Source organism: Vigna angularis, chromosome 6 (assembly GCF_016808095.1).
Source record: "Vigna angularis cultivar LongXiaoDou No.4 chromosome 6, ASM1680809v1, whole genome shotgun sequence".
Lineage (NCBI taxonomy): Eukaryota > Viridiplantae > Streptophyta > Magnoliopsida > Fabales > Fabaceae > Vigna > Vigna angularis.
In genome coordinates this window covers 33,512,212-33,525,658 of record NC_068975.1, presented here as the reverse complement: position 1 = coordinate 33,525,658, position 13,447 = coordinate 33,512,212, and the positions used below count along the sequence as shown (strand labels likewise).

Sequence of the window (13,447 nt, the reverse complement as noted above, 5' to 3'; positions counted from 1 at the left end):
CATAGAATTTTACAATTTAAATCTCAATTTTAACTAGATTTAGTTCTGTTGGAAGAAAATTAATCACGATGCCATACATTTTACTAAGACATCTCAATTAAATACATGCAACCAAATTTAGAACTCTACTCACATTTGCAATCGAACTTTCATTTGGAAAAAGAAAATATCATAGGAGCTCTTCCATTTAAAATTAAAAAAATAAAATCTTATATTAAAGATGAGATGAATGATAAACTAGTAAGTAATTGAGCCAAGAACACTAAAATGGGCTATTCTCTAATCATAATTATTTTTTACCTTCTATCCACATTGAGATTATTGATAAAAGTCTTATTGTTGCCCATGAACAACATGAAATATTCTAAAGACTGAAATTAGTTTATAGAAAAAAGGAATATATATATATATATATATATATATATATATATATATATATATATATATATAAGCCTGACTGAAAACAAAGTAAAAATAAAACAGACAATAAATCCATACATATAGCTGCATAGCAAAAAAATATTCCATTAGACATAATTAAAGTTTCATTTGCCAAAACAACTCCAAACAATCAAGTCCTATCATCGTTCTAAATATAAAAGACAAACTCACAAAATCTCAAGCTCCAATTACAGAGAAATAAACTTAAGAGAAAAATCAAAGAAAATCTTCTCCTTGATATATCTCTCAGACGCTTCCTTTACAGGTCTTGAACACTCAAACCTGAAAATCGTTAACAGAAAAATAAGTTGCACGGCAATATACGACCTAGATCATACAACACGAACTAAAATAATAAAAAAGAACATAAGCGCCCATACAAGCATATAAAACTTGCTCACAATTAACCAGTTCAAAATATAGTTGTTCATAGAAATGCATGTTCCCTCAGCCAAATACTACGCAATTCGTCATGGATATAACACAATTGGCATTGTGTCAAAGCAGGGTACTCCACACTATGATAAACATACAATCACAAACTACAAATTCCATTACTAACCTGGAGGAAGTGATTGCTTCAATTTATCAGCTTTCTCTGGGTCAAACACACAGAGTGTGTAGAGGTACTTGGAGCATCTAACCTTGAACTTAACCACATCTCTGCTCCTCTTAATCTTCACCGACCTCGCATCCTTCCTTCTGGCTGTGAGAAGAAAGTCCTTAATCTCGTGAATTTGCTTAGGCTGCATAGGAAGTACCACACAAGCATTAACAGCAATTTCAAAGCATAGGAAGATAACTCTAAATGAATTGATCCCAAAACCACTAGTAAACCGAAAAAAATTAGATCCGAAACCTAACTGAATGTTTACTCGCATCCAAGCATACAGATGCCAAAGCATAATTACCAACGTCGAAATTAGAGAGAGATAAAACTCTTTGAAAAACGAAAGCCTTGAATGAGAGTATAATTACCAATTATTAAACCTAATTATATCCTCACACCATCAAAATCGATAACGCTATACTATCACTAACCCCACCTAGCTTCTTTGCACCCAATTTTCGTTCGAGACGGAAATAGGTTTTCCAACATTCTTTAGAAACTCGATTCCATTAAAAACAGAGGCATTAACTGAAACTAAAAAACCAACGAAAATAGATAAATAATTGAGAATAGGGGATGAGGAATCACCATGGTTGCGATAGACACAGCGGTGGCAGAGAACAGAGGCGCAACCAAATGTGCTGTCTATTGTAAAACTAATGGAAGGGCACCTCATAAACCCTAACCCTAGAGTCTCTCTCATTCCTCTCAAAGCCCAAATTGTGTTTCGGCCCGTTGGCCTGCTCCACTTCTTTTCAAGCCCATGATCTTAAAATTATTTTTCGAGTTTAGTTACAATCCGGGATTTTAGAGTTTGAATTATGTTAAGTTTTCAGCTTTTAATACTTTTAGTCAATTAAATGTTTCAAATTTAGGCAACTTTGACTTTCATTATTTTTTAACTTATATTTTTGCTCAATATATTTAAAATTTTAATGGATTAAGTTGCTTCAAATGTTTTTTACTGTAAACTTTACAATGAAAACATCAAATTTTAGCAACTAAAGAAAATTAATGTTCCCATCTTTAACTATAAATTTTCATCATCAAACTTCTATTAAAATTTCAAAACTATGTGATACCTCAAATTCATTAAACTTGGAATATTTGGATAACCACGAGAATTCAAAGACTTTAAAAGCATAAATTTTTTTATAGATGAGTCAAATTTGTGTAAAAAAGAATAAAATATCAATAAGCTAAAATAATGGGATGGGATTCTTCATTATTACACTTTAAATCTTTTGTGGACAAGGATTTGTTTTTGGGAGCTCAAATTCTCCTTAGAATTGTGGCCCAAGAACCCCACACAGCTATTAGACTAATGGGGCCTTATAAAATTAGGTTCATGACTACAGTAGATTTTACATCTCTACAATGGATTCTTGCATTTTTCTAAAACAACCAAAATTACTTTTTAGTGTGTGTGTGTGTAGTTTAATTATGTTAGTTTCTCTTCTTCATTTAATATTTGCCATGTCATTACCAACCAGGCCTCTTGAATGCTCTGAAAAATGTTTTCATAGTTTTGAACTAAAGCAAATTACCCAATAAGCTTTGCATATAGAAATGGAGCTAAGTTCAATGAGCCGCTAAACTTATGTTCATAATAATTTATTTTCTGGAAAGTGCATTGGAAAATATATTTTTCATTGTTTTGAAAACTTTATTTTGTAAAATCTTACTATGTGAAAGAACAGTCTAGAATAATCAATTATTAATTTTGGATTATAAATCCTGGAATTCCCACTTTGTAATGGATTTTTTTATAATGCTTTCACAACATGTAATCCGAAGACCTTTTAATATATTCAGTATAAGATTTCGGAGAACATTTTCGTCACTCTACAACAATAATAAATTGCATAAATCATCTATAGAGGTGTAAAAAACAATTTACAGAGTTTTAAAACACAATCGCACATGAAATGGGGACATCATGCACTCAAGTATACAAACCATAACAGAAAAAACTTGATAGTTCAGTGTAATTGCTTTAATAATTATAAAGATAAATAACTAATTATCTATAATATTTATAAAAACAAAAATAGTTTTGGGACTAACTTGTTTTTTTTGAATGATTCCGAAATTGTATCTGTTTGTAGTACACATTACCTGACATTCCGAAAGAAACCAACATGTTCCGGCCTCCAATGAGAGAGCAATGGCAAATTATTGGTAGTTAATTAAGCTACAGAAAACCCAACCTCCGTACCCAAATTTCGTACCTCTCGTACACAACAGTCGTTACATATTACCCCAATACTTTTGAAGATTGGCAATTCCCTATAGTTTAGTCACTCTCATCAGAACAACTCAAGATAAACACAAGCTGAAACTTTTTTAGATAAGTAATAGAATATGGGAGTTTGTATGATGGTTAAGGGAAAATTGATGAGAAAGGTGTGTGCACGTGTTGGTAGAAACGTTTTTGGTCATATTGTGAGTGACAGAAGGGAAGCATAGAGTGGAGTGAGTGGGAAGAAACAAAAAAAGAAAAGAGGGTGAGTTGAAGAATGGAGAAAAACTAGAGAAATAAAAAATTTAATAAATAAAAAAGAAAAGGTAGGGTTGGGGTGGTTGGGGTGGGATGGCATGGTATTATTATTGAGGATAGTGCCCTACCTGGTCACCATTCCATACCCAGAAAAAAGGTCCTACAAATAAGACAGCCCCACACACACATGCACAAAAACAAATAGTACTAACCAACACTCAACTCCAACTTCTTTAATCACCCATTTCCCACTTTGGGAACCTAGCTATTCACCCACTTCCAAAACTTCAAAAAGCTCCTCTTCTTCTTCTTCTTCTTCACGCCTTCCATTCATTCTAAACTTTATTTCTTTTCAACAATTTTTTAAAAACAAAAATATGACTGCAACCTAAAATCATTAAATCAATTATGCCACTGTACGGCATCAGAATGAAGTTATCTTCTTCTCACTGTCATATCTGCCGACATCAACACGTTCTGAGATTTTATCTTTTTCCCCAACATATATGTAAGGACATGTTCGCAGTAAAGAATAATTTCTCTCGTATGTAAAATTTTGGTCACTGTACTTCTCGATTTTGTTCCGATCTCGTGTAAAATGGAAACTTTATTATGCAAACAGATTTCGCTGTGTACTATATAGCTCGAAAAGGATACGGATCCCATGTAATTTTTTTTTCAATTCTATCAATCTCAATCATTAACATACATATCCATATATGTAATTGTATTTATTACGTATAACCAAATGAATTTCATGGGTTCGGGTAAAATTCTGTCCAGTATATTAGCAAAAAGAGTTTTGGATTTGGGATAAAAGTAATTAAAATAAGATATCACTGAAAACAATAATGAATATATTTGTTTAATACTAAGCAAGGTTAAAAAGCTGAACAGTTACACTCTTTAAAATTATCAATCTGTTTGTTGTTCGTGTTCACTTCCTGCATTACATGGTTTTTGCATTTGTGAAAGGGGATATTTACTTTACGTTGCACAATATACATTTTAAAAATCAAGTTATTAAGGTATATAAATCTCGTAAGAATTTTCCAATCTTATATCCACGTTAAATATAAGCATACGATAACACCGTATGGTATGTTTAAGTGGGCCCGGCTATTCATTAAATTTTAGGCCACTTTTGTACCAAACATAATAAAGAGAAAGATAAGTGAAACAAAATTAAGAATAGACTTACATATGTGTTCCTTAATCAATTGGCAGAAATTATTAATTAATTAATTTGTCTGCTGGTTAATTTTTACAATCGTAACAATGATTGTCCCGATAAGTTGAAATTATAGTAACAGGTATTAAGGAGGTAACGTCATTTATGCATGTTTTCCATGAAACACGAACTTAGACAATATTCCAAACACTTGGGACAGTAGAGCATGAAAAGAGGCCTGATTAAGCAAGATCGAAATGGACAAATGCACACAGCTTTTTCACTTTGCGATTGATGAGGCAAAAACATTAAGAGGAGGTGAAAGGGTGCATGTCCAAAACCAAGAACACGACAAAGCGGGCCACTTTAACATTAATAGAAGGACATGGTGATTTGTTTTCCATCCCTGTATGATCAGAGAGACACATCACATGGCTTTGGTGTCCTCTTCATGTTCTAAGGGTCACACAACCTCCTTTTCCCAAATGCGTTTATCCATCACTCAACCAAGTCAAGTACTCCAACATCATCACCAGTGCCATCTGCACCTCTTAATTGAATATCTTTCCTACATCATAATAGATTCTACCAAACATTTCAACCAAAACTCATTAAAGGTGACAACAAGTTCAACATCACCTCCACTCCATTGCCCACTGTGCTCCATAATGCACCCCAAACATTTAGCCAAATCCAAACTAAAAAGAACCGTACAAGCTAAGAGAACTATCCAAGGCATTGATTTCCTAACGGATTAAGTATCGTATATATTGTAGCTAGCACAATGACTAGATGCCATATAGTTAAAGTATTAGTTTATGAATGGTCCTAGCAGAAAAAACAGGAAAACAAAATCCAAAGGCTGTAGGCTATATAAACTACATTTAAGCAACTGCTTCTCACCGTACAAGAAGGGTTGAGAAGTAAGGGTAATAATATTACATTTGATAGAAGAAGTGCAGACTATTAACAGTCACATGATTTCAGTAGTCTAAAGACCCCACAGCTGTTATTCCAGTGCTTAAATTTCTTGGGTCTTGACGGCTCACATAGTCATCACAGATGCCATTAGAGAGCCTTTGAATTGGAACCGAGTTCAAGAGCTCAAGGCCGGAGTTCCTCATTTGCTGCACTTCCTGAGGAGAAAGTATCTTTATGCACCATACACTATTTACGAATTCCCTGTCATAACATCAGCCATGCGTCAAATATGAACAGAAAAAAGGGCTCCATCATTTGATTTAGAAAAAATAAAGATTCTTAAATCCACAACATAAAAATGTCATCACCATGTGAAAGGCTAAAAAGCAATTTAATGCAAGTTTATACTATTTCATAATATAAAAAGGATTAGTTCATACTTCATACAAAAACTACCATATTATTTATAACAAGTCCCTCACTTTCTCTACTTTTCAAAACGTGCAGTGTTCATAGGTAAAAGGAAGAAAAACAAAGAATAAGGCATGTTAAGTATAGGAGACTTACGGCCAGGGGCCATCACCGAGGAGAAGAACATCGTTCTCTCGGTCTACAAATACAAGCTGCCAGCCTGATCTCACAGGGTCCTCCAACTCGCCTTCAAGGCCAAACATTTGTGCAAGTTCACTTCGCAGCTCATGGTAGCTGCTGAATTTAGTGATATCCAGTGACCTTCCAAAGGACCCTGACTTATAAACCTGTACCCAAAAAGTTAAGTAAAAATGTATGTAAGTCATGAATAATGACCAATTTCTACTATTTAAAAAGATATAATCCTGCTGGAAAAGCTTACCTTCACAAAGGTTTTGTTCAGCGGGTTTCCTTGTCCAGCATTTTCTGGACTCTGCAGGTAACCTGATTCACCGCCAATACTGGGCGTTATTCCATGATTCAATGAAGAACCAGTCCCTGTGGCGGTATTCAGATAATTAGAAGATTGATATGGCATGGTTGAGGAGTCATTGTTGCTGCTAACCCCCTTAAGGGTTGACATTCCATTAGGCATGAGAAGGGATGATGAATCTATATTAACACCAAATAAGAGATGATTTTGAGGATCATTGCTCCCTTCTTGGTCTATGGAGCACTCCCTACCAGGAAAAGGGGGTAAAGTAATAGCATTTTGAGACACAGTACTCTGGGGCTGCCCTAGCTGCTCCACCTGAGGTAGAACACACTGAGAGACTCCAGTAGAAAGAAGAGCATCCACCGCAACACGCTTTGAAGGCCACCCAGTTGAATTTTGAACAGGAATCCAAGAGCTTGTTCTGGGAAGGTTCAGTAGGTGAGCTGTTTCATCCTGTGGAAATGAACCCAAGATACTGTGAAGGGGAGAAACAATAGTAGGCCCAGAGTTCCCATTCGAATCAGAAAAATTTTGCTGTTGGCACAAGGAAGAGATAGCTTGCATAGGTGGTGATTGAGGTGGAGGAGCTGAAACAAACTGAGACATTGAAGAAACTGCACTTGAAATTTGCTGATTATCTACTACTTGTTGCTGTTGTTGTTGCTGCTGTGTCTGTCGTAGTTGTTGCTGGTGCTGATGATGATGCTGACTATTGAATGAGTGCTGATGTTGTAAATGTTGCTGAAGATGAGCCTGAGTTTGCAGCTGAGATTGTGGTGAATGTTGATTCTCTTGATTATTTCCAAAAATCTGCTGATGTTGTGGCTGCTGCGCCATCTGGGCCTGCACAAAAGCAGCTGTCCTGTTTGGGAAATTCTGCTGTTGTTGAAATTGAAGTATGGAAGCAGAATGCTGTTTGGAAGGATCCAAACCCCTCATCTCCTGAACAGCAGCAGCAGCAGCTTGATACATATCTGTTTGCATATTCAACATGGAGGGATCAAATCTAGGCTGCATCCAAGGATTAACACCAATTCCCTGAAAAGTAGGAGACTGAAGCCCCCTATCACCATCTCGGAGCCACAAGAGAGATGAATTCAGGCCAAAATCATCATCCTTCATGCCTGCCATCATTTTAAGCAAGAAAAATCGGGAGAGCAAGGAGAATGAGTTTCCGTCCACACATAAACGAAAGTCTATGAAATTAATTAGCTAGGATTTTATTTTAAAAAAAAAAGGTGGAGAATTTCAGTCCCCTCCCCAGGTGGGGGCAAGAAGCTCACCATGGAATGAAGGAAGTCCAGGAGGCCATTGTCGTTTAAGCCTAAGGGGGAATGGAGATGGATACATAGGAAACGTAGTTAATGGCTCAATTTCCCATAGAGACACTCTAGGTTGTCTCTCTCCAGCAGTAGATTCATCCCAGCCAACCTGCAATCCAACTCAAAGCCTTACACTTGAGATGAAAGATGTAGGCCAGTATAATAAGAAAGCTGGAATGAAAAAGCACAGTATTTCCTCACAAACCTTAACTGAGCGCCAGTGTGAGTTTGGCCACCGGGCAGAATCCAGGTCACTAATGCCAGTTATTGTACCCATGTATCTGCGCAAGAAACATACAACAGTAATACATAATTACAATAAAAACAAGTATCATAAACTTTATTAAATGGTTAGCCATATCTTTTCTGACAATGAGAAATTTATTCAACCAAACACTAAAGTTTTTTTTATTCTTTACTCATTAGAACCTTACTAAGGATCAGAGGTTTGATCAAGCATACAATGAAACGCACATCTCATTCATTTCATTGTAAACATTATAATTTAGAGTAGCATTTGCCAATGTTTGGCTAGCCAAGATAAATATGATACAAATACTGTTACACAACATCACATCATAGGCACGTTTTTGCACACATTATAAAAGACCTCACATTTTTTTAATGAATTGAAGCATAGAGCAAGTACACTTGAAAGTCAAAAATCTAATATTTATGCTTCATCTTCATAATATCATTATTATTCTTTAGGTCATTATAAATCTTAAAAATATCCAGGTCCCCAATCGTATGTTTCCTCGAAGAAATGAAAGTTCTAAAAACCTACCGTCGTACACTTGATTCCTCAGTTTCAAACAGCATCCTGAACCGCATACCAACTGAAACTCGAGTATGATACACAGCTTTAACATATTTCGCTAAGGGTATGACAAATTCTGATGGGCTAGCACTGAAATTATAAGGAGAAAAAAAATAGTCAATTAAAGCAAACATTTCCATGACTTTAAAGTTCTGCAAAAGTGTACAACTTATACCGTGGATTATAGAAAATGGTGAACCGACTATTTGTTGCAGCTGCATGAGCTGCTGCAGCAAGAAGCCCCAAGTGCATACTATCACTAGACAACACTGATGAAGGCATCACAGTTTGTGGTCTATTAGCACGACGGATCCCAAGAAGAAGCTGGTTCTTTTCATTCCTATACCAGAAAATGCACGTTACACAAGACAACATATCATATAATAGTAACAAAGTCAACATTTCTCGCACATTATCTTAATAAAGTAAACAGATATAAGAGATAACAAGCAACCACACATCTTAAAGTCTGACCCACATGTCAATGAGAATGTTTTCACTTTTCTTTTCAGTATAATGATATGTTCTTTAGAATGGCCAAATGACAGGCAAGTCACACGGCCTGGTTCAGGGGGTAAAAGTCAATGAGCCAAAAAAGCCAAAGGTCAAGATTGAATTTATGAGAAACTTCGAGGTGGAGATGCAGAGTAATATTAATGCTGCTCAGAAAATTAGCAGCACATGTCTCTGGAGAGCAGGAAACAATTAAATTACTTGCCAGATAAACAGCACAGAATCACCAGCAACAAGTCTTTTAGCACTCACAAAGACACTCCACCCAGTTGTAAGTAGATGCCTTTTGGGCTGGCCTACAGAGGAAAAGAAATAAAAACCAACTTCAAACATTGTACACAAAAACTGAATATAGAAGTCTCGGACTGAAAGGAAAAGTACACTTTTGCAATTATGTTGCCGGAAACCGTGCTTTTTAACTCACCGCGGAAGATATGTCTGAATTTCCATTCATTACCATGCAAATCCCTTGCAATTAATTCTTGAGCAGGAGGCTGCTGAGAAAAATCCTGCAAGATCGCAACTATAAATATAAGACCCAGAAAATTACCAGATTCGATAAATAGGTTGACTTCACGTAATATGTTATTCTTCACAAAGGCTTACCAATGCAGGGAACACTTTTTCAGCTGCACGGCGAGGTACAGAGAATCCCCCATGCGTGCTTGTGTCACTTGCAGTCAATGTTTTGCAGAAATAGTTTGTGGGCTGTTTACTAGGAGTGCCCAATTCCGCTGGAAGGTATGCCTCCTTTTGCTCTTGCTGAAACACAGAGATAGTTAAAAGCTGAAGAATGACCACAACTCTAAAAGCTCCAAAACCAGTTATCAATAGAGATTTCAGAGTCATGTACAGGATTCAGAGGTTGCAAGGTCATCTGAGCATACACTTCGTCAGTCTCTGCATCAGCCTGAATCCCAAATAAACAAAAAGATAATAAAGGCAAAGAGGCTGCAGGATCTAACAAGGTAAAAATTGAAGCAATCAAAGGCCAAAACAAACCAATCATCTCACTAAAACAAGCAAGCAATTCATACATGCATAGTCATGTTATGAAGTTGACAAATGAGTTGAGGAGGCAAGCTTGGGTAGTTTGGGATATGAGCATCCACTTCCTTGTTGGTAGACACAGCCACCTGAGCAAACAAAAGAAAGGATAAAGTTTTGAATGAGATGGTTCATGTGGTGGTTCTGGAAGGCAAGTGAAGTTACTTCATTAGCCTTCAACAGTTCAAGACTAAAGAATTGAGCTTGGGAACACCAGTTAAGCATAAATATACACATGGTTCCCCAGAATGAAAGAAAAAACAGGTTTTGCTAAACAAAAGTGTAACAGTAAACCCCACCCCATCCTCCAAATTAGAAGCAATACGGAGACAGAGACAAGAGACAAGAGAGCATCCTCATGCCCAGAAACACAAGATTCGCATTATTACTTTATTCTCAACACCGGTAAGAGAATGTTACCACAATGTCCACAAGGCTAGTAGCAATACAATAATCAAACATCATATATTTTACTCACTTGTTCACTGTGACCTTGTGGAAAGTATACCACGCGGCTACCAACTGCTGGTAAAGAGACAAGGGGACCAGCACATGCATGCCAAAGTTCTGAATCTAGAACTCGCCTTTCCCCTGCAAAACCCACCCCAATGTCATCAAACATGAAGTAATATCAAGAGCCCACACCAACAAACTCATTTTGGCATACTGAAGCCAAATCCAAGATCTTCATACCAATAACCGAATCCCAAAAAACCAAATTACGTTTTTTCTCTGATCTCTGAGCTGTGAATAAACAAGAAAAAAGCATAGCCCAAATAGTTAAATTTTCACCCCCCCCCCCCCCCCCCCCCCTCAACATTAGCACCAGCCATACAAAAGACTTCATTGGCTTGGCTAGTCATATTAACACAAAACACACACTCTAATCCACCAGGGACTTAAGGTTGCAAGAACAGTTTCAGAAAAGTTGAGAAGTGAAAACCAAGAAGAGATGAAATTTGGAAGAAGAAAAAGAAGAAGAAGGAGAAGGAAGGAGAGGAGAAAGACGAGAAGAAGAGGAGGAAGAAAGTGGTTACCTTCCTGGGGAGGAGGACTAAAACCAGCTGAAGAAAGTCTCATTTGAGCTAAAAAAGTCTCAGACAAATCAGTAAATTCAAAATTGAGTCCACAATCACAACACTACCAATTAGGCAACAGAATTCTCACAAAATAACAACTTCCACCACAAACCAAGCCTTGTCCTCTCCTCCTTCCTTCCCACTGCAGAATAACATTCTGAGTGATCTTTGTCCCAGTTTATAACACCTCTTAAAACCCAACAAAATCCAGTAATTACCCACAAGATTCCCACCCTTACACACTCAACCAAAACCACAGTGACAACCAAAGACGATTGTTTTACGTCTCATTCGATTCCGGTTCTCTTCAACCCCGAACACCCCAGGTTGCAATCCTGAACATAAGTCCTCATTACACAGAACAGAGTCTCTGGGAAACGCACGTGTGGTCTGAGTGCCAAATTTAGCAACAATCTGAAAGAGCAACGAGAGGGGTGAAGGGGAGGAAAGGAAGAAGCCGAAAAGACGTAGATCTCAGAAAAAGAGGGGCGAATCCAAGAAGACAAAGAGCTTAAAGGGAAGAGTGATAGACAGAGAGGTAAGAAGGTTGGGTGAGGAGTAGAAAATGGAGAGTCAGCGTTAGGCTCATTTCATTTCCGGTAATGAAAAAATGGGAAGTAGCAGTGGTTGTGTTTGTGCTTTATTTTTATGGTTACGGTTTGTGGTCATGGTCATGTTCAAGCTATACTACTACTACTACTCTACTTCTAACTTGGTGGCCATGCTACTACTATAGCTTTACCCTCCTCTTCTCCTTTCTCTCTCTCCCTACTCCAATCAATCACAACGCAACCGCCATTATTTTTGGGCGTCCTTTTATGAGTGAGAGTGCGTACAAGTGTTGCATTTTTTCTAGGGAGAGAGAGTGAGAGAGAGAGTTTTGCTTTTTATTATTATTACTTTTTGTGCCCACCATTTCATTTTCAGACAACCTGCGAGGGAGAGTTTAGATTTACATTTCCTTTCCCATTCCTAATTATGGATTAATCTTTTATGTATTGTTGATTAAATATTTCACATTCACCTGTAATGTATTTAAAATCTTCCAAGAGAGAGAGAGAAAGGCGTTTTTTAACAGTATTAGGATTTATTTAAATTATTATTACTACCGAATTTATTGAATTGATTAACCGTTTGTTATTCAGTTACTGTTTAATTACTTACATATATCGGATTTTATAAACTTCACGCTACAAAATCCTATATTAACTAATGATATAGTTAATATAATTTGTAAATACTAATGATTACGTCTTAGTATGTGTTTGCGTGTTTGATCTGACATCAATTCATTTCCCTTCATCATTTTAGTCAATGTTGTTAACAATTTTTCAAAAATAACTTAAGTGTTTGTTTGTAAGAATGTTCTCCCATTCTTTTCAATTCAATTGAGTATTATACGACAAAAAAAAAGCATTAAACAGATATTTAATTTAAAAATAAATCTTAGAGCAATTTCTTACAGATTGTATGCTTCGTTCCTTCAGTCGTAATTATTCTTACGGACGAGTAAATAAAAAAACAATTCTAAAAAAGTATATAATTTTTGTCTTGAAAGTAAATATAAACAAACCCGAACTCTTTTTAAGAATTTAATTAAACTCGAATTCTAAACGTTATAAAAAATAAACATACAAAAACATTTCCGCTCTAGAAGTTTGTATACTGTTAGATAATATTTTCGAAACTGGTTGGGAAAAAACCTCAGATTAAGGTAGGTTTAAGGGTACTAGGTATGAGAATGAATTGAATATTTGGATAACATTGTCATGCTGTGGGGGTAGAATACTTTATTTAAGATAAAGTTGGACCATTTGCAAAATCTAAATGCAGGTGCATTGATTTTGACAATGCAGTGACCCAACTTTGATAATCATGAGGTAAGGAAGATACAGTGTCTTATGTTGATAGTCAGTTATCTCTTTAGATGTGAAACCATATCCTCTTTTAAAATTTCCCTCTTCCTCCTCATATAACTTCATATTTTCATAGCTTTCCTCTTTATATTTCATCAAATTATAATTAATATCCTATCAAACAAACTTTTTACAGTATTTCAAGTTTTCAACAGTAAATGTTTTCTTGTATGGATAAGGAGGTCCCACTTGTCGCAACT

General features: G+C 36.1%; 2 protein-coding genes across 3 annotated transcripts; both read right to left on the bottom strand.

Moving 5' to 3' along the window:
• Positions 1–469: 469 nt before the first annotated feature.
• LOC108342229 (60S ribosomal protein L38) lies at positions 470–1,795 on the bottom strand. Of its 2 annotated transcripts, XM_017579972.2 has the most exons (3): positions 1,640–1,795; positions 1,004–1,187; positions 470–723 (listed from the first exon to the last, which is right to left on the bottom strand). In XM_017579972.2, exons 1-3 carry the CDS (start codon positions 1,640–1,642, stop codon positions 701–703), a joined length of 210 nt encoding a protein of 69 aa, XP_017435461.1. In that variant the 5' UTR covers positions 1,643–1,795; the 3' UTR covers positions 470–700. The 2 variants fall into 2 exon arrangements, with proteins under 2 accessions (XP_017435461.1, XP_017435460.1); XM_017579971.2 differs by lacking the exon at positions 1,640–1,795 and having other exon boundaries at positions 1,004–1,193.
• Positions 1,796–5,460: 3,665 nt separating this feature from the next.
• On the bottom strand, positions 5,461–12,162 carry LOC108343007 (auxin response factor 6). Its single transcript, XM_017581001.2, has 14 exons — positions 11,290–12,162; positions 10,731–10,843; positions 10,243–10,341; positions 10,059–10,115; positions 9,812–9,967; positions 9,630–9,714; positions 9,411–9,501; positions 8,868–9,032; positions 8,660–8,782; positions 8,078–8,153; positions 7,834–7,981; positions 6,497–7,674; positions 6,211–6,401; positions 5,461–5,904 (listed from the first exon to the last, which is right to left on the bottom strand). Exons 1-14 carry the CDS (start codon positions 11,330–11,332, stop codon positions 5,706–5,708), a joined length of 2,724 nt encoding a protein of 907 aa, XP_017436490.1. The 5' UTR covers positions 11,333–12,162; the 3' UTR covers positions 5,461–5,705.
• Positions 12,163–13,447: the final 1,285 nt, after the last annotated feature.